The 23,907-nt window shown below is 51.1% G+C and overlaps 1 protein-coding gene across 1 annotated transcript; it reads left to right on the forward strand.

Annotated features, from left to right (window-relative positions):
• Positions 1 to 155: 155 nt before the first annotated feature.
• Positions 156 to 10,911, forward strand: NOC4L (nucleolar complex associated 4 homolog). The gene is made up of 15 exons (XM_064466482.1): positions 156 to 288; positions 1,011 to 1,146; positions 1,239 to 1,345; positions 1,615 to 1,722; positions 2,039 to 2,188; positions 2,785 to 2,884; positions 3,187 to 3,221; positions 3,325 to 3,375; positions 3,913 to 4,024; positions 4,665 to 4,725; positions 5,270 to 5,380; positions 6,696 to 6,859; positions 7,645 to 7,727; positions 8,655 to 8,768; positions 9,076 to 10,911. The coding sequence occupies exons 1-15, from the start codon at positions 193 to 195 to the stop codon at positions 9,190 to 9,192; spliced, it is 1,545 nt and encodes a 514-aa protein (XP_064322552.1). The 5' UTR covers positions 156 to 192; the 3' UTR covers positions 9,193 to 10,911.
• Positions 10,912 to 23,907: the final 12,996 nt, after the last annotated feature.

Raw genomic sequence — 23,907 nt, forward strand, 5'->3', positions numbered from 1 at the left:
TGTCCCGCGCGGGGAGGGCGCTGCCCCACGGAACGGGCCGCTCGGCAAGTTTTTTTTCCTCAAAAAAATGCCGTTTTTAGGCTGGCGGGGCGGGCTGGGGTCCGCCGGCCCCGCCTGCGGGCGGAGCGGCCGCCGGCTCCTCCTCCTCCTCTTCCTCCTCCTCCTCTTCCTCCTCCTCCTTCCGCCGGCAGCATGGCGCGGGCCGCCGCGCTCGCCGCCTGCCTGGAAGCCGTGCTGGGCAGCCGCAGCAACGCCAACCGCGTCTTCGAGATCCTCGAGCTGCTGGCGGTGCGGGCCCGGCGGGGGCTGCGGGGCGGCGCGGGGCCCGGCGGGGGCTGCGGGGCGGTGTGGGGCCCGGCGGGGGCTGCGGGGCCGTGCGAGGCTGCGGGGCGGCGCGGGGCCCGGCGGGGGCCGTGCGGGGCTGCGGGGCGGCGTGGGGCCCGGCGGGGGCTGCGGGGCCGTGCGGGGCTGCGGGGCGGTGTGGGGCCCGGCGGGCGCTGCGGGGCTGCGGGGCGGTGTGGGGCCCGGCGGGGGCTGCGGGGCCGTGCGGGGCTGCGGGGCGGTGTGGGGCCCGGCGGGGGCTGCGGGGCGGTGTGGGGCCCGGCGGGGGCTGTGGGGCGGTGTGGGGCCCGGCGGGGGCTGCGGGGCCGTGCGGGGCTGCGGGGCGGTGTGGGGCCCGGCGGGGGCTGCGGGGCTGCGGGGCGGCGTGGGGCCCGGCGGGGGCTGTGGGGCGGCGCGGGGCCCGGCGGGGGCTGCGGGGCTGCGGGGCGGTGTGGGGCCCGGCGGGGGCTGCGGGGCTGCGGGGCGGCGCGGGGCCCGGCGGGGGCTGCGGGGCCGTGCGGGGCTGCGGGGCGGCGTGGGGCCCGGCGGGGGCTGCGGGGCCGTGCGGGGCTGCGGGGCGGTGTGGGGCGGCGCGGGGCCCGGCGGGGCCGGGCGCGGCGCAGGGGTCTGAGGGCCGGGGAGCGGGGTCCGCCCGGCCGCCCCCTCCTCAGAGACGGGCTCTTCCCCAGGGCCGGGAGGAAGAGGAGGAGGAGGTGGAGGATGTCCTCTGCGCCGCCAGGACCTGCAGCCGGCTGTTCGGGGCGCTGCTGGAGCGGAGGGAGCTGTTCGTGGGCCCGCTGCCCGCCGAGGAGGTCCCTCTCGGCGGTGAGTCGGGAGCTGGGGGGTCCTCGGCGGGGGCCGCCTGCCGCGGGGGCTCGTCCCGAGCCCTCAGGGCCTGCCCGCATTTCCCCCACCAGGGAACTACAGCGCCGAGGACAAGTACAAGATCTGGATGAGGCACCGCTACAGGGACTGCGTGGGTTCCTTGGCAGAGCTGATGGGGCACGGAGCCTTCCAGGTCAAGGTGGGTCCTGAGCTGAGGCACAAGTTCACGGCGGGGGCCCTCGCGATGCCGAAGCAACTGTCGCCCCATCATTTTGGTGTAGGAGGGCAGGCAGTGCTGTAGGCGTTGCTGGTGCCCTGGCTCACTGCCGCTCGCCGGCCTGCTGGTAGCAGGCACGTGGCTTTCTCAGTGAAAAACATCTTCCTTTAGAAGTTGCTTCTTTTGGGTCTGATCCCTGGTGTCCTTGTTGAGGTGACTTTTTTCTATTGTTTTGGTTTTTTTTCTAAAAGGAATTGTCACTCTGCACCCTCATGAAGTTTGTTGAGTTGGAGGCACAACATCCATTGATCAAAGCAGAGTGGAAGGGGTGCTTAACTTTTCCTCGTGAACTTCTTAAGGTAAGCTGCAGAACTGAAAGGTTCCTCCTGTCAGTTACCCGATGGCACACACGACCTTACATGCTCACCTTCTCCAGGACTGAAATTCCAAGCTAGGAGGTTTTCGGTGCAAAGGGCGGGTGGTGGTCTAGAGAGAGGACTGAGACCTAGGGCTTGTCAAAATGGCTTGTGAATGTTGCCATTGGGCAGGCAGTGCACAGCCGTGCAACCTGCCTGTCAGAAAGACAGGAGGATGCCCTCAGCCGCCACAGCTCGCTGTCTGCTGCAGTACTGTAAGAGGCTGACTCCTTGCTTTCCCTTACAAACCTTTCGTTAGGTCGTTGTCGATGGCTTACTTCCCTTAAATGAGGACGCTTCACTCCTGATCTCTCGCTTTCAAGAATATATGGAGTACGACGATATTCGGTACTTTGTCACAAAGGCAGTCACGGAGAGTATTGGACAAGTCATGCAGAAGACAAAAGAGGTAACAAATTGTTGCTGTTGAGGTGGGTCTGAATAAACTGCTCTGAAACGTGTATCTTGTGTGTGAAGCAGGGAGGGACTAGTGGCGTTTGGAAAGACTTTGGAAGCAAGAGAAATGAGCGTGATCGCTTGAAGGCATTGGGTTTTTTCTCTTCTTTTCTCCTTGCTCACAACATATGTCAGTTATGCTCAGGCTGTCTTTAGTCTGAAACTGGAAGTACAAGACACACGTACTGTTGTTCTTGCAAAGCCTGATCCGGGCTGTAGCTTCTGTTTCACCCAAATCTCTGTAGCTCAGGTGGCACACGCAGAACTTCTAGTTCTGTTCTCTCTGGTGCAGAAGAGTCTGTTTTCTTTAACTGGATCCACAAGTGTGGCTAAACAAGCATTAGTTTAGAGAGAGGTTCTGTGCTAGGTGAACAAGTAATATTCCAGGGGCAGCAATAGAGAATATACCAGTATGTAGTTCAGCCATCAGCATTTTTCCTTTCCTCAATATGTTCAGTGCTTGGGAGATAGGGCGATGTTGAAGTCCAGCATCTAATCATCTGTTGTGGAACTTGGTTCCTGTGTGATTATGTGCTTTCTTTTCCTCAGAGGCCACTGCCGTTTTACCAGCAGAACGTATTTTCCCTCATTTCGCCCATTAACATGCCGAACAAAGAGAGTGACATGGTCAAATTTATGGTGAAGCAAGGTTAGTAAGCTCCATGTGATGAACTGTGTATGAAAAGGAAAATCAGGTTTAAGATTTTTATTGTGTAAAGACCCTGTTACTGTTTGCTAATGAAAAATGTCTGCTTCTGTGGTCACAGTGATTCTAAACAGTATTACAAAATCCACATTCCTTAGGCTACAGTGGGGTCTGTCATGGCCTTGTGCCAAGACAAGGACTTCAGCCCAAATTTTTAAGTTATCAAAAGACTAAGTCAAAAAGGGTCACCTTAATTTTTTAAACATCCATTTCAAGCTCAAAATCTGTTTTCCCTTTCCTCTTAGATAACTGGGAGGAGTTGAAAGTGTCAAAGCTGCAGGTAACTGTTCATCCAGTGCTTCAGGGTTGAAATTTTATCTACTTAAAATAGAACTTTGTCTGCACCGGTGTGTTCAACTCACTGCTTGCACTTCTGTTTTAAGGCACACAAGCAGGCGTTTGAAAAGATGTGGCTCAGTTTTTTGAAGCACAAGGTGAGTGTTACTTCTGCCACTGACCTGCATTGTGTTCCAGTCACTAATTGCTAGAGGCTGTGGCTGTCCTTGCACGGAGCTCCTGGTAGGACCCCGCTGTGCTTTCCGTGTCAGATGAGAACAGCCCAGTCACCATTTCTGCCGGCTTGTTCTGCCAAGAAGCACGACCTCATGTACGGTCTGCTGCTTCTTACTTGGCCTTTTTTACCCCCCCCTTGAACAAGCCTGCATGTTAGGAATGATCTGCAGCATAACCACCTCTGTTCACAAGTTGAAGGTTCCCAGGTCTTCTTGCTGGTGACTTTCCCCTCTGAGCTGTGGTGACACTTAGTTGTGAGCACGTGCTGCTTTGAATACACTTAATGGTCAGGTGTCACTTGTAAACTCTCCCATTTGGGAGCTGTTTCTGCACGCCGTTCTGTGTTTTCCTGGCACATACCCTTTTGCTTGTGCGTTGCCTTTTTGAGCCATGGGTTGCTGTTGCTTTCTGTGTTCTCCCTGCAATGATGTTTCACTGTATTGTTTTGTCCATCACAGCTTCCCACTGGCCTTTACAAGAAAGTCCTTGTCATTCTGCATGACTCCATCCTGCCGTACATGAACGAGCCCACTCTCATGATAGACTTCTTGACAGTGGCCTATGGCATAGGTGAGTGAAAACAGGCTTTTTGTCCTTTGTGAGGCTCTGCAGCATGGTACGTATGGACTTGGAGGGGCTGCTGGATACACCACCACCGCCTGGGTGATGAAATAGATGTACTTTTGGCTGGGAGGAAGCTAAGGAACTAGTGTCTGCTCCATTGTCCCTAGAAGTGAGATGTTTTTGCTGTGTTTGTCAGTGGTGTTGCTCCTTGTAGGTAAGGAAGATCATATTTAAGGCTTTGGGAAGAGTAGAATACTGGAGCGATTTCTTTTAGATATAGAGTTCAGCCAGCAGTGCTGATACCTGACCTGCATCCAGACGCAGGGTGCGCAGATTCCTGCAGAACTGTCCTTCCTGAGGAGACCTTTGCCTCCCCAGTGTGGCTTTCTTGGGGGATTAGAGCAGCGTGTTTGTGTCTCTCAGTCCTTCAGAGCCTTTTCTTCTAAACTATACCTTAATCTTTGTAAGTAACTTATGAGCCTCTGGATGGTTTTAGATGAAATTGGGTTACCTTACAGCCGTTGTGCTGGCTTTAATTTCAGCTACTCTTAGTTTTGTGTTCCTTGTGGGAAGGTTTTACAATAGAAACAAGTGGAAGCTGATATTTGTTTTCTTACTGTGTTGACACCTGCCTGCTTTCTTACAGGTGGAGCAATCAGTCTTCTAGCCTTAAATGGATTATTTATTCTGATTCATCAGCATAATCTGTAAGTGAAAAGAGCATCTCGTTTAAAGGAACATGGGTTTTTGCATTTATATCTTTTTAGAAAGGAACTGAAATGGATTCTACGCATCTTCAGGCTTTAAAATACCCCCATGAGAAAACCAACCTCTGCGCAAGAGGCTCAGCTGTTTGGATGCTCAGGTCTTTTGATAGTCTGACCCTTTTTTTTCAGCTGAGCCTAAATATCCTCTTCTCCAGACTGTGGTTCTCAGTACTTGAAAATCAATTTCCATTGATCTGATGACCTAGTGAATCCGTAGTCTGTGGCATGCCTTTCACTGCGTCCTGGGCCATTTGCAGTCAGTGGACATAGCTTCACATCCTGAAAGTGTCTGGGCACTGCAAGAGCCATAAATTCACCTTAGAGCTTGTGTTGAAGAGGTGGCTCTGGAGGGAAGCCTGAGAAAGCTGAAGAGAGCACAGCAGTGGTCTGGGGTAGTCTATAATGAAAGCACAGGAGCATTTAGACACAGTGTAGTCCCGTTGTACATCACTACTGGATGTTTTCTTTCCCCTTTTTTTCACAGGGAATATCCTGACTTTTACAAAAAGCTGTACAGTCTTTTAGACCCTTCTATATATCACGTGAAGTACCGAGCCCGCTTTTTCCACTTGTTTGATCTGTTTTTGTCTTCATCGTAAGTAACATATTTATTGTGTATGTTCTCATATTTTCCTCCTGCTTTTCTGTTGGCCGGAGACTGTTCTTGAGCAGTCCCTCACAGTCTGGATGTAATGTATTCAGTGTGCCTACCAGATTAGATTCATTTTTACTGAGAAAACTGAATCCAAGAGTGTTATTGTAGTGTCATGCAATTTTTCACGTGCTATTTTTGAAGATTTGCCGCACAGCCATCTAGTTTCAGAAAGTAAAAATGCAGTTAGTTATTAGAGTTTGATCTGCAAGTGATTATGGATGTATTTTGTTCTGTCTTCTACTTTGGCTGAAAGTGATTATTTTTCTGGCTGTTTTATGAATATGGAAAAGTAACATTTGAAGGCTTTTTATAGATCATAAAGCTGTTGATGAATTGATGACCTTTAGCAGGCATACAACACTGAAATACAAAGTGTTTGACGGTCTGTCTTGATGCTGTCAATTCGTTGTGTACAGGGAAGAAACTAGATAAGCAGCTGGCCATATAGTTGCCATCGTGTTATAAAATAAACCAAGAGTAATGCTGTACAGTTCAGCATTAGGCACTTAATATCAAACCCCTTGTATTAATAGCGTACTTTGGAGAGAGCAACAAGACCTCCCAGATGGTGTCCTGTGGGGGTGGCTTTGCTGAGCCTTGCAGGTGTAGCAAGCCTTAGGGCTGAAGGCTGAGTGGCTGGAAGTTGTCATCTTTCATCCTGGCACTTCTGACCTGAAGAAAGTGCCCAGATGAGCTGATTGCTGTTAGAAATTTGCATTTTTACTATAAAAAAAGAACTATCCTGCACATTTACATTACAGCAGCTTTATGTTCCCATTAACAGCTGCGCTGCTTACTTTAGTCCTGGAAGTATTATGTAAATTTAACACCATGGCCATGTATTAATTAAACCCACAAAACGACATTGGAAGAATATAATAAAGGTTGTCTGGCTAAGCACTCAGAAGTTTATAAAATGACTGAATAAAAAGACTGCTGCGTGAATGACCACGTACGAGAGCTTGGCTATGGCGAGTGCCTGGAGTGGTGCCATGCATCTGGATGGAATCACAGTGTGATTTGAAATTACTCATGCATTGGATGGAAATGCCCCCAGATTTGTTCCAGAGAGTGCACAAGACCCTATATTACTGCTTGAAACCAGGATTCTTCTAGCTTCTCTTTACTCCGTAGCCCAAAAAATTCTGAAGAGCCGCGCTGATGTTTCACCTGACGTGCTGTTTGGATTGGTGAGGCTGCTGGCTCACTTGCCAGGACTCTTACATGCTGGTTTCTTCTGTCTCCTTTCCAACAGTCACTTGCCGGCGTACCTGGTGGCAGCGTTTATAAAGCGCCTCTCCCGGCTGGCCCTCACTGCTCCTCCCGAGGCTCTGCTCATGGTCATTCCCTTCATCTGTAATCTCTTTCGGAGGCACCCCGCGTGCAAAGTGCTAGTACACAGACCTAACGGGCCAGAAGGTAAGAGGGAAGGTGGGCAGGGGAGTTCTGTGTTATGCCTTCAGGCATCATAAAGAGCAGGATTCCTGTGCAGGAGGAGGAAGGTAGATCCCAGACCCAGTTCTGAGGTTTAGAAGGATCCCTTTGTCCCTTCAGTTTGTGGAAAGGCAGTAGGCTGCTCCTGCAAGTTCTCTGACTGTGACGACCCATCTGCACTGCTCCTCTCTGACCTTAGGCCTCACAGTTGGCTCCCCTGCCTCTGTGGTTCCCTGGGAGAAGGCTGCTTGGAGCCTGGCACACTGACCCAGGCTATTGACAAATACCGAAGGGCTGGGGTGGGGACACAACCTCTACCAGACACAGAGCTTGTCTTGTTCACCTCAAGAAATGAGGAGAAAATGGATCAGAAACCAAAGACCTGTTCAATCTCAGTCTGTAGCGGTTTTGTGTAGGTTGCCCCACTGGGGCCTCAGCAGTCTCCTGAGCTTTTACCTCATCTCTCTGTGATTTAAGTGATCAGTGAGGAACATCAGTAGTGACCGTTCAGAGTCACCTGAGATACCCATTGCATCAGGCTATTCCAGTCCTTTGTGCCCTACTTCCTGTGCTCTTCAAGAGTGATGTGATTCTGCAGTGCTGCATACAGCACCTCTTGGGTCATGCTGGGATGTGTCAGCTTGTTCCTGGACCCTGAATGTCCTGGGAAGGGGCAGCTCTGGCTGCAGCACTGCCCTGGGTCTCTGTATTCCCTTTGGGGTTATGTACATCACGCAGAAGGTGTTAGCTCTGTATCTCTCTTTCCTTAGACGTGTCAGAAGATCCATATATTATGGAGGAGGAGGAGCCATCTGAAAGCAGGGCTTTGGAGAGCTCTCTCTGGGAGATTAAGGTATGTCATCTGAAAAGGAACATCGGCGTCTGGTGTGGGCTTCTTCTACCCTTGCTGCTTCCTTCACACCTGTTGGTGGTTCCGCTTACAAGAACCTGCTGACAAACGTCTTGCAAATGAGATGAGTTTTGGGCTGATCATCTATTTTGTGTCCTTTTGTATCCCAGCGTAAGAGGCAAAGGATTCCACATGCTGGAGAACTGGTACATGCTAATTAGTAGGTGACTTGTGAGCACACATCTGACTGTGCAGCTGAAAAATGTGCAGTTAACAGCTGAAACAGACTAAAGAGCTGCAAATGTATGAGGCTTTTTATTTGCTTTGGAGGGGAGAGAGGAACTCGCTGAGCACTGATGGAAATTAATTGGGTACAGCTAGGTCATCCTGTAGAAATGGGTTTCAAAATGCTAGAGAAGATTGTAACGTTCACCTTTCACCTGGATCATTTGTAGGATGGTGTATGAAGGTTGAAATTGGTTGAATTACTCCTGATGGTTCTAAAACCTTACTGCCAGGATTATCACTTCCCATTTATATGCTGCAAGGGTTTTGTTTAAGGGGCTGACGCAGCAGCAAGAGTGTTGTGCAGGAGCAGGAAGCCCAGCGAGGGGGCTGGGATGCAGCACCAGGGCCATGGGAGGTAGCAGAATTGGCTTATGCATTGTAGGCCTGGCCTGCGGAGGAGCCCATCTGTCTTGAGCTGGATGTGAACCAGGCGAGAGGAGCCTTTGACGTGCTTGAAATATGGCTGAAACCGGGATTTCCTGAAGCTCTGGAGTAGCACAGTACACCAACGCTGCCTCTGCCAGAACTTGATGTTCACCCAAGATCTGACCAACAAAGGGGCAGACACCTGTGTGGGAACCCAGATGGGCGTGTGTTACCCCATACTTATTAGACCATCTCCTCTTTGTCTTGCTTTTACAGTCTCTACAAAACCATTATCACCCAGATGTGGCCCAGGCAGCTGCTGTCCTGAACCAGTCGCTCTCTGAAATCGAGGATGACATATCAGGGCTCCTGGAGCTCTCGGCTTATGAGGTAGCGTTGCTGTGCCTTTGTGGATGATGGGAGCCAGAGGAAAGGAGGCTGGTTCCTGGACGCAAGAGCCGCGTCCTGTTTGTCAGCCTTGCTGCTGGGGCAGAGGCGAGACTGACTTTTGGTTACCCAGAGCCAGGAAAAATGGGAGAGTGTTGGGAGCATGAGGCAGCGGTGGTGACGGGGATGGCTTTTATATACGAGGTTTACTGCTGGGTCTTTTAAGAGGTTAGAGTGAGCAGTGGTATCACCCAGGGTGAAGAGCTTGTACTGAGTTTTGCCAATATCTTCTGTTTTTTTTTCTTTGTAGCTTTTCGATAAAGAAGTAAAGAAAAAAGCTGTCGATGTGCCCCTGGAGTTTGAGCAAGTACGAGGTTTGTTTGGGAAGAAAAATGATATTTTTGCAGAGCACTTCACTTTAGATTGATGCGATCTCTTATAAACACATCTGCACAACTGACTGATGTTAGGGACATGCACAAAGCTCACATGTTGTGCCCAGCAACTCTGAAGTATCTCCATGTGATGAGAGCTGGACTGCCTGGGAAGGGTGCAGCCTTCTTCAGTGACCTTTGCCACTACCCATGGACGGACTTTCCTTCGTTGCTTCTTATTGCTCACACTTGCATGTTGCCGCCTGATATTTGGGAGGGATTTTGCATCGGGGCAAATTTTACTGGACTTGTTCGTTGCTGGGATTCCAGCCTTTTTCTCCGAAGCTGCTGGTGCTGGCTGTGGTCGGTGACTGCATCGACAAACCATCTTGCTGCCATTCGATGGGACTGAGGGGCAGTGCAGTCTCTTGATTACTGCTCTTATTTTTCAGATGTGTTACTTTCATACTAGAGCTGATAACCTGTTTGTAGCAAGTGACTTCAGTACATAGCTGTGAACACCTGATGATATTCTAGTGTTTTTATATACACTTTTGAACTTGCATCTTCAGAGGGATGTTTAACTTCTATATACTTGTCTTAACATTCAGTTTGAGGCATTGAAAGCTCAGGTTTGTCAAAAACAACTCTTGGAAGATGCTCAGTGATTCTGTCTATGAAGTGTGCTGATGTTCCTTCATGTACATCCATCCCATGCTGTAAGGTTGCTTTGGGAATGAGGATAATCCTGGTGACGGCTGTAGCTAGGGAGGCCAACTGATGTGCGGTGGGAGGTGTGTCTAATCCTTGATTTTTTTGCTTCAGAATGATAAGCAGCTTAATGTAGCTTTGCTTGCAGCCTGCAAGTGTCGTAGGAGCTCTGGCCAGTGTGTATCCAGGTGCTAATCAAAATTTAACCAGTCCACTGATACCAGGTGTTTTTAATTTGGTTTGTTGATATAGTTCCAAAAGTCATACAGAAATTCCTTCTGGCAGGGTTTTTCTGCACCCCCAAGGTTTTAAGTTTGAGATTAACTCCTTATTAAGAACACAGAGAAAACTCACTTAGGACTTTGCTTTCATAATAATTTTCAACAACTTATATCTCATTAGACTTTAACTCTGCTTGTGTATTTTGAAATCATATTTTGTGGAGGAGGAAAATACAGTCAAGAAAGCGGAGACCAACAAATCTGATTCCTGGCAGACAAGTCTGAGTTAAGGAAAACTTCAGCTGTCCTGGAGACACAAAGTGCTACATTTTCTTTATCCAGTTGTCTTCACGCTTTCCAAGCGATGGACATGTGTGCAGAGTATAGAGCTCTACCTCTTTTTTTTTTTCCTGATGCTTTTGAATGCAGGTGGGGTGTTTTTCAGGATCCTTTTTTTTTTTCTTTTAAAAGAAGTCTCCCTCTCTGTTGTTCTCTGGTGAAAGAGCAATCCTCTCTCCGCCCTGGCTGGCCTGCTTTTCTTTTTTCTTTGACTTCTGATATCCGTGGTAGGAAGGCAGAATGGCTGAGATGATAACTTACAACTTGAGAGAACTCAAAGAGTTCAGGTTCACCCAAGCCTTGTATTTCAGCTCTAAAATATATTTCCCTATATCATATGTGCATTGTACATATGTGTTTGGTCAACTTTTTGAAGTGCTCTGATGCTGGGGTAATGAGGACCATATAGCTACCTTCTAAAGAAGTATTAAGTGTGCCATCTTTCGGGTGAAATGAATGAATATATTGAATATTGAAATGAATGGATGCATATATATTGAATACCTTTCTCTGCATCTTTTTGTTTTACTCAGGTTGGCCCAGTTACATCTGTCTGAAATTACTGATGGGCAGTGTCATTCCTATCTTCCATAATGACACTCTAGGAGTGTTAGCATTCCTTTTTAATGCGCAAATATTGAACCGTTTGAGCACGGGGCAAGCCCAGGTCTTGTGGTGCTGAAAATGAGGGAGTTTGGTCAGGTTCTTTTAGGTGGACAGAGGGTAAGCAGAGTGTCCGTCAGCAGGGCGTCTGAAGGGCTGCGTAAGCTGCGTGCCTGCCTGTCCTGGGCTCTCCTGGCCCCCAAGGAGGGCAGCCTACGCAGGGGGCAGGTGGATTTGGTGGGGAGCAGTGGAAAGTAGCAGCCTCTGCCTCCCGGTGTGGCCGCCTGCTGCCTTGTGGGCAGCGCCTTGTGTGTCTGCGAGCGAATGGCCACAGACTGAGGTGGTATCAGTACGCTGCGAAAAGGGATGCTACGGGAAACGGGGGGCTTTGCTTTTTCCCAGGAGGAAGGCTGCGAAGGCATCAGCATCTTTCACCAGCCGTGGATCCTAAGCACAGTAATGCAATTAATGGTGACTTGATTGGACCAAGATGCAGCTTATTTTTTGGAGTGCGTTCCCAGCACCCTGTGTGCAGACTGTGGCGGCTGCTGCTGACGTGGAGAGAGAGGGTTAGGCTGGCACAGTGTGTTTTCACATCTCTTGGCATATTTTGGTGCTGAGCTGGAAATGCTGTTAGCACTTCCCTTAAAGTATGTGCAGCTTACCTGGTGTGACTTAATTATTTTGCGGTGATGCCTGGCAGTCCCAGGCACAGCCCCGCTGTGCTTGGCGCAGACAAGACGAACCGCAGACGGCTCAGAGGAGCTTACAGCTTTGGTGCACTTTAGACAAGCCTTGAAGGTCTTCCAGGCACATCATTCCCCATCTCTGATGCTGCATTTGCCTAAGCAGTGTTCTAAAACCAGCTCTTAGGTGGAGATAGCTTTAAGCCCCTGCCTGTCCTTGGAAAAACATTCCACCTGGTATTTCATCAAGCTTTTATCTTTAAACTTTCACCCCGCTGCCCTCAATAGGAGGCATCAGGAAAAAAAATCAGCAGTTATAAATATTAAAAGTTTCATCTGCACTGAGCGAACAGCCCTTATCAGGCTGCACACCCGCTGCTGCTGCTGATCTACAGGTCTCCACAGACTGCAGATTATAGATGCTTTAATCATAGTGTGTATTAACTGGAAGGCCAGATTGAAGTACCAGGCAGAGAGTGTATAAGTCACTCCTGTTATTATTTGATTTTTATCAGATGTGGGGAGGGGGGAGACGGCTGTTCTGGGGGCTTTTTGTTGTCATTGGGTTATTTCAGCGAGCATAAAAGATTTATGGAAACACTGACATAGTCCCCCAGCCTCCCCGCACAGCACTGCCTCATTCCCCCACCAGGGGATAGTGATAAGGTCTCTCTGGGTTGCAAAGGCCTGCCGTTGGTTTATTTTCCTGAGCTTTCATTCATTTAAAGGCCATTCAGAGTCATCCCAGTCTGAAGGTGGAAGACAGAGCTGCTCCTCAAGAGCTCAATGAGATTTGTCTTGTGAGCCAAGGGTCCACGTGACCGTGGTGTTTGTGTTAATCAGCCTAGAATTTTAACATATTCACTGGGGGACAGAGGGAAGCGCACGTTTACATCCATAAATAGATGGAAAAGTGCAGATGCCAGCTGGAGGCCTGGCGTAGGCTTGCCCCAAGAAGAGGGATCTCTGCTCCAGAGCAGAGTCGGTGCCTGTCCTCTTCCACCGCAGCAGGACACACGTATGCTTGGTTGCAGGCTGGCAGCGGTCCTCCAAGAAATTGGGCTTCTGTGTGTAAAATAACTTGCTTTTCACACCATACGTTCAGGTATCTCCAGCGGGTGTTAGGAACTGCCTAACCGGCATCCCCTCCCTGTTGTCTTTAACCACCTGGGAGTCCACCTCTGCTCCTCCAAATTCTGTGGAAGCTCCTCTCTGCGTACAGGAGCTGGACACTGAGTTGATAAATGCTGTCTTAGCTCCAAAGGGGCCAGATCCACAAGCTCCATAGTGCTTAAAAAAAGGGTAAGAAATGCCCAGCCCTGCTGGCCGGCTGCTGTTAGCATTACGGTGGTTTCCCAGCCCTTAGAGAGTGAAAGCTGCAGTGCAGCCATAAGCCCTGTGTTTTCCACTACCTAGTTTTAAAAAACAAATGAGCTCTCAGGTAATTTACAGTCCTGCTCAGGCAGAGAGGGCTACAGGATCTCAGTTCGACTGACACGAGCTTTCTCCAGCACTATCACAATCAATATTCATTAACTGAAGTCTATTGGACTTGGAGATTTACTGCTATTAATAAGCCAAGAGTCTATCTTAGTGTAGTTTATGAAGGAAATTTTAGGTCTGTTAATAAAAAGAATTGCTTTTCTGCAGTTTCTTAGCCCTGTCCCTGGGCCACACTTGCATCTCTGAAAACAGGGAACTGGAGCGTGTGGGTAGGGCCAAAAGAGGTAAAAGCAGAGGGAAACTTCTCTTCAGAGCTGGCGGAAGGCACCTGCGGCTGGGTGAGTGTATGGCCAGCTTGGAGAGAGCTGACTCGGTCTGCTGTGATTTTTCTAAGCCGCCATCCTGCACGCGTGTGAGAGGAGCAAAACTTGAGCTGTTTGGGAACATCAGCCCCTCGGCAGCAAGCCTGAGCTCGCTGGCTGCTTTGCCTGGGTACCTGGAGCACCAGCCGTCGGGCATAAGCACGCTGCTGGGACCCAGGGAGCTCACCCTGTGTTTTGCAACGAGGGTGTCTGCCAGCAATGACCAACTAGTTCCTCGTGGGCTGTAGTGCCACATAAACCCCAACAACCATGTCAGCCAGGGCGCTCTGGTTGATGGCGCACACACGGAGCGGGTGAATGTCGGCTCCATCCGAACGGAGTGAAAACCCGCGCGCTCTCTGGCCTGCTGGTATCCCTGTTATGTTGATAAATGAACAGAGCGAACCTTATCAAAATGAGCAGACTGCAGTCCTGCTAATGTAGCTGCGCTTGCGCTAGAGATAACTGATGCTTTAATAATGCTACGTATTACCCAGATTGTGGCTGGAGTGCTTGTGTGGGGAGAAGCATCCATCACAGGTGGCTGTGTTTAACTTTTATCAAGTATTTAGGCGGGTGGCGAGGTGCATTCTTGTGCTGCTCTGGGGCAGAGTGTTGGTTTTTGAGATATGAAGCGAATGAATCATCACATCCTTTTTGCCTTCATCAGTTTCCTGCAGGTTGGGAGAGTGAGGATTTATGTTTTAGTTATCTCAGCTGGAGATGGGAGGTACCACGGGCTGCTGTGGTATCGGAAACAGAGGCTTGATGACCAGGAACTGCAGTTCCCAAGTGGAAAGCCTTCAGTCTCATCTGCTGGTGAAGAGATGGGTCTCTCTGCTGGGTGTGCTGCTCTGCCCGGATCAGGTCCTTCTGCAAGCTGGGCAGCAGCTGCTGGAGTCGAGTAAGCTTGAGAGAAGCTGTAGGTGAAATCTGCGGCTCTGTCACACAAGTAGCCTTACAGAGGGAGGCCAGGGCGAGGGATGCAGGCGGTAAGTGAAGCCCCAGCACCGTGCCAGCCCCAGGGGGCTGTGGGCAGGCAGCAGGGATGTCCGCAGCGATCCCAGGGTGTGCTGCGGGGCTCTGCTGAGGAGCCCAGCAAAGCGGCTCCAATTAGCTGTGTTCTTGGCTGGATCCGTGGGCCAGCACGCGGTGATCTTGTCTGCTACGTGCCTGAAGGGTGTCTGACCGCTCCCCAGCTTCACGCACTCTGTGGGATGGCTCCAAGCCTCGGTGGAGCCAAAGGGAGCTGGAACGGATCCACTTTTGCATCCTGTCCCTGGGCTTGGCTTCCTGCACTCGGTGCGTCATGTCTGCAGTCATAGCGTGTGGCTCCTTCCAGGGGTACAGTCCTCTCCTGTGAAGCTTTTCCTCGTTAAGATGACTCCTGAAGCATCCTGCCTGCCTGAAATGTTTTCTCTGGACCATGTCTGCCCAGAGGCTTAGTTTCTCAAAGGTATTTAGTAAATGAACTGTTATCTTTGAGTAGCGGAGTATAAATATTGATGGGAGCTTTTATTCTTTTCCAGCTTATCAAGAGATTTATGGCCTGTTTTCCTTCAAAATTTCTCTTTATTTCATACTTGGCAGCAGAGATAGTTTTCCCAGCAAAAATCCTCCCTGTTCTCTGTGCCAAAGTGGAAGGCTGGAGCCCCCCGTCTCCCTCCTGGGGCTGTTGCTGTCACTGGCAGCTTTTGCCTGGGCTCTCTGGTCCTGGTAATCTGAGTTGCTGATGTGGAGCCTTGCCAGGCCAGCGAAGCTGGGAGCCTCGCGTGGTCCTCTGCAGCACCCAGGCCCTGGGGAGCAGCTCCGGGGGTTCTCCCAGCTGCCCTCCCACGTGCTCGTCGCCTTGTTTGGAGGGAAATGCTGCCCTGGCCATTCTGTGCAGAGCTGGGCAGCAGGCGATTGCTCTTCGGGAGTTTCATCCGCTGCCGGTCTCTTATCTCTTTGTTACAAGGCTGTGGAAAAGCATCTGCTTTTAGAGGCTGGCGCTGTGTGCTATCATGGAGAAAAACAGATTAAAAAACTCTGGTTTGAAACTAAAAGACAGGGATCAGAAAGAAAAGTGGCGTCTGTAACGTCAGTTTAGTCTCCCACCATTTCAGCGCAGAGACTGGTGAGGTCGTTTGGTCTCAGAGGGCGCCTGATGTGTGAAGAGGGACGGGGGAACTGGCTCTTTGGAAACTTGCTGGCGTAGGGTGGCCCTGCCGGGTTATTTGTCCTAGAGCCACGCTAAAGCCAGCATGGAGCGAGGAGGGGTGAGAGAGCTGTCGTGGGAAGGACCTTCAGGTGCTGTCAGGTCAGCAGGGCACGAAGAGCAGAGCAGCACGCTTCGGCTGGCCCAGGACCTGCGTTGCCATCACAGTGGCCTTTGCCATCCGGGTCCCCCTGAGATCTGAGCACCCTGTTCCCTCTCTGCGGGGCTGGCTGCCTGCCGGGACGGAGCTCAGCTTTGGAAAGGGTGGCAATTGCTCTGCCTATATCTGCTCTTGGGGCAACAGGTAAATCCAGAGCCTTGCTGATGGTTAGCACGGTAGCTGCGCTAGTGGTTATTGCAGCGATGACAGTCCCAGGCTCAGCTGAATGGGGGAAGGAGTAAAGGGACCCCGGCGTGCTGAGGGGTCCCTGCAATAGGGAGAGCGAGGGCTGCGAGGAGGGGGGCTGCGGTCAGGGCACTGCAGGTGGATCTGACCCAGAGCTGCCCGGGGGCTTTGCCTGCTCCCCTCTGCCCTGGGGAACCAAAGCTGGGCCAGTGAATCAGGGCTGGTGGCCACTAGAGGACGGTGCAGACCGGGCCAGGTGGCTCTGCTCAGCGTGCTGCCAAGGCACGGCTCCTGCGTGACACTTACGTCTGTGTAGGAAAGGTAATACATAGCCCATTTACTATGAGATTAAACCGAAACCTCCGATTCCTGCAGCTCCCTTGGGAATACATGTGCCCACCCGGGCTTGAGCATCACCGCCGGCGTGGAAGGTGTGCAACCATGTAGGAGGGTAAATCCTCCAGCAAACTGAAGAGATGTGGGGGTTAACGGGACCTGTGGTGGACCTGCTTAGGAAACTGTCCCCCTGTGATCCTACTGTGCCATGTGGGGCGATGGCTTTGTGGGGCTGAGGATGCTGAAAAGGGAGGAGGGAGAAATAAAAACCACGGAGCGCCAGGGTGCGTTTTGGTGCGAGGTGATTGCAGGGTGGTCTGGGCCACTGTCCTCCCTTTCTGCTGCTAGGGTTGTCTCACAGCTGTCTCAGCAGAGGTTGCGAGGTAGGGGAAGGAGCTGATCGTGCTTTGAATGAATGGTTGCACTTAGGGGCGGTGATAAGGTAAACTCCAACCCTCCTTCGAGCCGGGTGACTTGTGTGTCACCGGTTGCAGTGACCGAGCCCGTGTTGCTGCATCGCTCTGCTGTGTGAACAGCCTTCTGGTTCTTCCCAAAGTAGCCTGTCCTGGTTTCAGCTGGGGTAGAGTTAAATTTCTTCGTAGTAGCTAGTATGAGACTATGTTTTGGATTTTTGCTGAAACAGTGGTGATAAAGTGGAGATGTTTTAGCTGTTGCTAAGTAGAGCTTACACTGGTCAAGGATTTTTTCAGCTTCCCATGCTCTGCCGGGTGCACAAGGGGCTGGGAGGGGACACGGCCGGGACAGTGACCCCAGCTGACCCCAGGGCTGTCCCACACCACATGGCGTCAGGCTCAGCATGTAGAGCTGGGGGAGGAGGAGGAAGGGGGGGACGTTCGGAGCGATGGGGTTTGTCTTCCCCAGTCACCGTTACGTGTGATGGAGCCCTGCTGCCCTGGGGATGGCTGAGCACCCCCTGCCCGCGGGGAGGAGGGGATGAATTCCTTGCTTTGCTTTGCTTGTGTGCGCGGCTTTTGCTTTCCCTATTAGACTGTCTTTATCTCAACCCATGAGTTGCCTCACTTTTACTCTTCTGATTCTCTCCCCCATCCCACCGGGGGGGGTGAGTGAGCAGCTGTGGGGTGCTGGGTTGCTGACTGGGGCTAAACCACGTGTGGCATTTTGTCCTAATGTTTTTACAGCATGTCCTAAAAATTTTAGTCCCAGTTTAGGAAAAGATTCTGATTCAGGGTAATGCTTTATATATGTTTTAAATATATAAATATGTATATATGCTTTAAATATCTTGCCAGGTGAGATGTAAATTTGTGCTTTAGAGCATTTGTCTGTGTTTAATGCTCCCCTGAATTCCTTACTGAAGAACTGGGGTGGCAAAGCACCCACTGGAGGACATCTGAACAACATACCACAGGGCGAAGACTGCAGCCCCAAGTGCCAGGCTTGCCCTCGGAGATTCCCTCAGCCTAAGCAGCAACTCCGTCTCCAAAAGCCATATGGCAAGACGAAGCACTCGGTGCAAGTGCGGGAAAGCCGGGGGAGAGGCTCCGCTTGCCGGCGGGGAGGGTGTGCTTGACCAGCCGCTCTGTCCCCAGAGCTGCCCCGGGCACAGGGCTGGCTTCGGCGTGCTGGGACCCTGCCTACGCGGTCAGCGCTGAGCTCGGGGACGGGTAGCCCGCTATCCATGCTGTGCCTTTTGTGAAAGTCGCGTTCTCGCGGTGATTGGCAGGAGTCGCTGGCTGCAACTGAGGGGTCCCAGCTCCGCTTCAGTGTTACGGAGAAAATGAGGGGGTCTTCTGGTGCCGGTTTGTCCTTCTGCTGAACAAGTACTTTACCCCAGCAAAATGTGTGTAAGCGTATGTAGAAATCGGGCTAGTGCCTGATATTCAGCCATGGTCTCAGAGAAGACATTGTCACGGTCGCCTCTGGCTTTCAATCTGATGATGGGTGAGAGGTGCTCATACAGATAAATAACGAGGAGAGGGAACATCCAATTAAACACTCATTGCAGCCACCCGCTCAGAACTACCCCTTTATCACTCTAGAATGCATCATAAAGCCTCTCTTGATGGTTTTCTACTGCATGTAGCAAAACAGAGCTGGATTCTGCTTCTGTTTTAGCTGCTTCTAACAATATTCATCATTGCTGTATCTAAACATGATCTTACTTTGATAATAGGGCTCCAAGCAGTGATAAAATAAAGTGAGATTAAAATAACTGCATAATAAAATTCCAGATTAAGCTGAAACTATGGTAAAGCTTTCAGAGCTGCAGAGAGGTAACAGGTAAGCTGCACGGACTCGGTGTTTTGTTGAATGACTGTGATAAAATGTTTTGATCCACATTATAGTTTTATGTCTCTTTCTGTATAATAACCGTAACTACAGTCCAGCTGCAGTTTGGCACTTTAAAAGATCTCCTTTGAATGTATAACTTGTTGCATGTCTTTTGTTTGGCTTTTGTAATATCCAAATATTAAAAAAAACCTTTTCTTGGGCAGTAATAGGTGATGGGTATTGGCTCATCCCTGGGCACAGGGGTTATTAAGATGGGAAGGACAGATCCCTTTTCCCCTGCTAGGAGCTCTTTGGTTTGCCTGGTTCAGGATGGTACCCCTGCAAGTCCTGAATTAAGCCTGTAGCTGTAAAGGAGAGGGGAGGGGGGTGTGCAGGGGCACCCACGAACTTTGGGAGTGGCTGGGACCCCCCCTTGCCTCGTCTCTGGCACACAGAGCAGCGTGCCCCAGGTTCTGCCGCCGGTAACGGCAAGCTGCCTGATGGCCCAGGCAGCCTCCTGGCCACGGGTTCCCATCTGCCAGCAGCGACGAGGAGACCCTCGGCTTCTGGCTGAGGCCTTGCTACGGCCCTGATGGCACCCGAGAGCTGCGAGTCGTCTCAGCCCTGTTTGCTAATTGCGGGAGAAGCCCGCTGCGTGTCTGACGGCGAGCGCTGCTTCCTGAGGCAGAAAGCCACGGAGCTGCCTTTGAAGTGATGCGCCAGCCAGCCGCAGGGACCTTGGGTTGCCCCTTGCATCCCACACTTCTCATGTTCTGTTGTACGGTTTTGGTTCATGAAGAGCAGAGCCGGGCCGGGGAAGGGGAGCACAGCGTTGGGGACTGGGCTGGGGTGAGCTGCCCGAGCCCCGTGCTCCGCGTTCAGCCCATGCTAAGCAGCCTACGGCGAGCTGCGGCTGTGATCACCCGCAACGGCGTCAGGGCTGCGGTTCCTCCTCGGGCACAGAAGCTGGTGCAGGAAGAGAGATGCCTCCTCCTTTTATGGCGCTGAGCTCACAGTACGGGTTTGGAAATCTGGGAGGGCAATTGCTCGCAGAACAAGTTACAGATCATCTTGCTTTACAGAACTGATGGTACTTTTGTGTTCTTCTGATTTACTATTTATTCTTTCAGTTCAGATCAGTGATCCGGCACTTGGCTCTGCTTAGTGTATTGATCAGTCCAGAATCCCATCTGCCACTTTGCTGCAAGATGTTGTAAAACTATTGTAAAGCCCTGAAACATTTCCAAAATAATATCAGAGCCTCGTGCTCTCCTTGCCAATGAGGATCTCATGGAGCAGCTTTGAAGGCAGACAGAGGAGGGAGGTTACTGGAGCAGGATTTTAAATGGAAAACCAGAACTTATTTAAGAGCATGATCCAGCCAGGGATCACCCTCGGCCTGGGTCCATGGCAGACCACTTGGTGCTGGACTTTTACTCTACAAAGTGAGTCCAGATGAAGCCTGGCCCCACACTGTGGGACTCTGCCACCTGCGAGCGGCGCTGGCAGCGTGTCCGTGGTGCTAAGCCCGATCCCTTTCCCTTGCCGTGGCTGTGCCGTACAGCAGCCATACAGTGAGGGGACAGCGGGTACCATCTTCTGCGTGTTCCTTGACCCCATCACGGAAACCTGAGTGTTGCCAAAAAGAGACAGAGCCTTTTGCAGGCTTTGAGCAGGGATGGGAGGGAAGGAAGAGCAGATCAGAGTGCAGTGCTGGCTCACAAAGGGTTTTCCTCCACCGAGGCAGGAGTGGGAGGATGTGCCATGAGAAAAGGCGCTGTAGACAAGTCAGATGCAGAGCTTTGAATTCCTTGAGTGACATTTTCCTTTCAATTAGCAGAGTGGAGACTTTCTTCCCCCCTGCTCTGGACCACTGATCCTGATCCTCTGGGATGGACCTGATGGCGTTCAGGCTGCTCCTAAAAGCCCTTGCATCAGTGGTGGACGGACTGACTGACAGAGTTGTCTGTCCTCCAGTCTGACGGGTCAGGTACATGGGGGTAAAGCACAGCAGCCAAATGCTTCTCCCCAGCAGAGCATCCGTCTCCAAGGATGCCCCTTCGCGCCGGCCTCAGAGCTGGATTTCAGCTCTTTGGAACCAGCCGATGTTAGAGAAGGAGACTTTGAATTTTGAACATGCAAGAGCTTGCCTCTGTAGGCTTGAATTACTTATAGAGTACAAACGATGCCTGAATGTTAATTTACATTTCAGCATGAATGTTACAGAGTTGATAACTTCACTAAGTGCAGCAACATTGCACCAAAGGTGAATTCAGCCCGGGGTGTTTGCTGGCAAATGTACCACCATCAATCCCCGCTTATTCCCCCGAAACACTCAAGCTTTTGTTGACCCGTGAGCCAGGAGGACCCCAGAAGAGAAGCAGGAAGCGGGAAACAACAAAGATAGGTCTGTACATTGGAAAGGTAAATTGCTCCCTCAGAAAAGATGTTCCCGGGGGTTAGCAAGTCACCAGTAAATACTGCAGCAGACTAGAGCTGAAGAGAGTCCCTGGGAGATGAGAAGATCAAGCCTGGAAGGCTGCTGTCAGAGAAACCAGCAGGGCTGAAGTCTCCAGTGGCCCGGGACTAATTCTGACCCTGCCTGTAACAGGCAAAAGCAGTAGTGGGCGCAGCGTGGCTGGGAAGGGAAGGTTGATTTGCCTGGCACAATGTGCATTTTAATTGCTCATTTTCTTTCCTTTTTTTTTTTTTTTTTATGTGATTTGATTGTGAATTATGTTTTCTGCATTTGTAATTAGAGGGTAGAGCAGATGGTGGCGGCTTTGTCTGAAGTGATGTAGCCATTGAAATAACTCATGCCACTGGCTGACAGTTTGCTAGGAAAGGGGGTGTTGCACCATCAAAATACCCTGGGAGTGGCTCTAACAGAGACCCGCTTTCTAAATAGTCCGAGACAGATCTTCAGAGGATAGAAATCAGCATCACCCCACTGAAGTCAGCACACAGGCTGGTTTACGCCACCTAGAAATCTGTTCACTGGGGAGAAACTGTTTTGCCCTTACACCTAGAAATGCCTGCTCTTACCCTGTGTTTGCAGCAGCTGTGCTGTGTTGGTTTCCATGTAACGTGCCGCAGCCAGCCCGCAACACGCCAGCTGGGTTTCTTTGCCTGCGAGTTTGAAAGGGACAGCTCTTCACACGCCAGGAGACGCCCGGCTCTGCTTTGTCCCCGTGTCCTGCACTGAGAAGCAAGATTTTGTAATTCAAAACTTCCAGCAGAAGTTACAAAGCTGGACTTTGAGAGAGAAACCTTGGAAAGTTGCAAGAGTTCAATGAAGGGTGAAATCACTTTGCCTCTCTCTCTGTCGACTCCCATTCATCAGCTTCCCACCTGGTTAGTGAATTGCAGAGAAAACGTTGGACTAGAGTCTCACAACAGTAGTGAATCCTAGTCATATTTTTGAAAAAGAGAGGAAATCCTTCCTAGAAAGTTGCTTAAATATGTTTTAGACTTTCATTCGTGTCGTCTCTTATCAGACACAAGCTTTTGGCGATATGCCAGATTCCAGGGCACGGAGCTGAGCTAATAAGTCTGTTTCTTGGACCTGTCATTGAATGGGCCTTTCCCATTTCTAATTTCTGTACCTCTCCAGCAGACCCTGGCCAGCTCTGTGATACTTCTGGTGTAGTATTTTAGTGAAAATAATTGTAGCGGAAACCTGCGCAGTTCAGGTCCATCATTTTGTATCATTTACTTTTATTACTAGGAAAGCAAATACCTGTTGCAAGTGCAACACGCTGGGTTGAGACCGCCAGACGAGGAAGAGGAGGAGGAGGAGGAGTGTGACCTGATCTGTGTTTGCAGAAAGCAGAGGAGCAAGGCTTTGAGTAGGGGCTGAGGGAAACTAGATTCTTAACTCTGCCGGGGGTTTGGTGCCTTGGGGACCGTACCTTGCAGGGCTGAGTTTCCCAGGCATTGGGCACGCACGCTGCTGAGGGAAGTCAGTCGCGCGCTGGTGATTTTGCCTCTGTTGAGAGTCTCCTCTGTGTGCACAGGGATGCCTGGTCTCGCAGCAAAGCCATAGCCCTGCTAAAAATCGTCCTGCCCTTGGTTGTTAGGCATGCTTAGAAACTGAGGGGAAAAAATGGAAAATCCTCAGCTCGGTGTTTTGGTTAAAGCTGCCACCAGGTTGCTGGGTCCTTTTTCCCAAGCCCGTGGGAACTTTTCTGTTAACTTCAAAGGAGCTTTGAACTGAACCAGGAAAGCGGTGCAGAAAATGCTCTCCTGGATGCTCCTTGGCGAGGGCTAATTAACGGCTCCTCAGAAGCACCAAGATCTGTGAGGACCGCTGCGTTACCACGATGTTACGGGCACAGAGCATCCCGGCGTGCTGGTGGTCCCACAGTGGCCCTTCTCTGCCTGTGTTAGGTAATGCCAGAAGGGCAGCTCTGGAACGGCTGTGTGTGGAAGAAGGACATCCCCGTGCACGGGTCTCAAAATGAACCGCAACAGGAGTGCTCAGTCCCCTACAAACAAGTAAGAAACAGCTCAAACCAGGCCCGTAACCCACCTGTGCGTGTATGCAGCTCCCAGAACAAGCTGTTCTGCCACCCTCCAGCCTCCCACTGCAGCAAGATGAGGGGGTTCCCACCGCCTTTCTCCGCACAGTTAGACCTTCTGCTTTCCTTCAGAGGTCCCCAATGCAGTGCGGGTGCCTGCTTAGCAAGGCTCAGGAAACGCTGACGTTTAGTTCCTTTCCCAGGCTGGCTGGAGGACACTTGTTTTGACACTAAATAACGATACATGGAAGACATACGGAGTTTAACCCATATCAGCTCTGTGGGGCACGGGACTGCCTCCATGATGAAATGCGCACAGATGAACGTTTTACAGCCCTGGTTATTGCCGCCTGCCTCTTCCACTTCCTAGGAAAACTGATCCGAGAAGGAAATATGGGCAGTGCTGTGTGAGAGCAAACGCTGTGCGCGATGAAACTGGGCAGTGCAACTTAAGGTGAACTTCAAACGGCTCCTGCACACATCCCTGAGGACTTTGGTTGTTCCGCAGAGGCAGCAGAGGACCCCACAGGTGCCCCCTGCTGAGGTCCCTGCACACCCTTAGCGGCAACCAGGCACCTGCACCTCACTCTTCAGGCTGCACCGATACAGCTTTTGTGTGTTTTGATGCATAAAGGACCACTGAGAAGACCCCCAAACAACTCAAACCTACTTATGGGGATGCATGCCTGCTCTGGCAGGGCTCTGGTGGCTTCTGAAACACAAGGGAGGAGGGGTGGGAGGTTTTCAAAGG

Source organism: Phalacrocorax carbo, chromosome 15 (assembly GCF_963921805.1).
Source record: "Phalacrocorax carbo chromosome 15, bPhaCar2.1, whole genome shotgun sequence".
Classification (NCBI taxonomy): Eukaryota; Metazoa; Chordata; class Aves; order Suliformes; family Phalacrocoracidae; genus Phalacrocorax; species Phalacrocorax carbo.

Coding starts and splice junctions, on each gene's coding strand:
- NOC4L (XM_064466482.1), top strand. CDS start 193: ATGGCGCGGGCCGCCGCGCTCGCCGCCTGCCTGGAAGCCGTGCTGGGC. Junction 289..1,010: donor AGATCCTCGAGCTGCTGGCG/GTGCGGGCCCGG, acceptor GCTCTTCCCCAG/GGCCGGGAGGAAGAGGAGGA. Junction 3,376..3,912: donor TCAGTTTTTTGAAGCACAAG/GTGAGTGTTACT, acceptor TGTCCATCACAG/CTTCCCACTGGCCTTTACAA.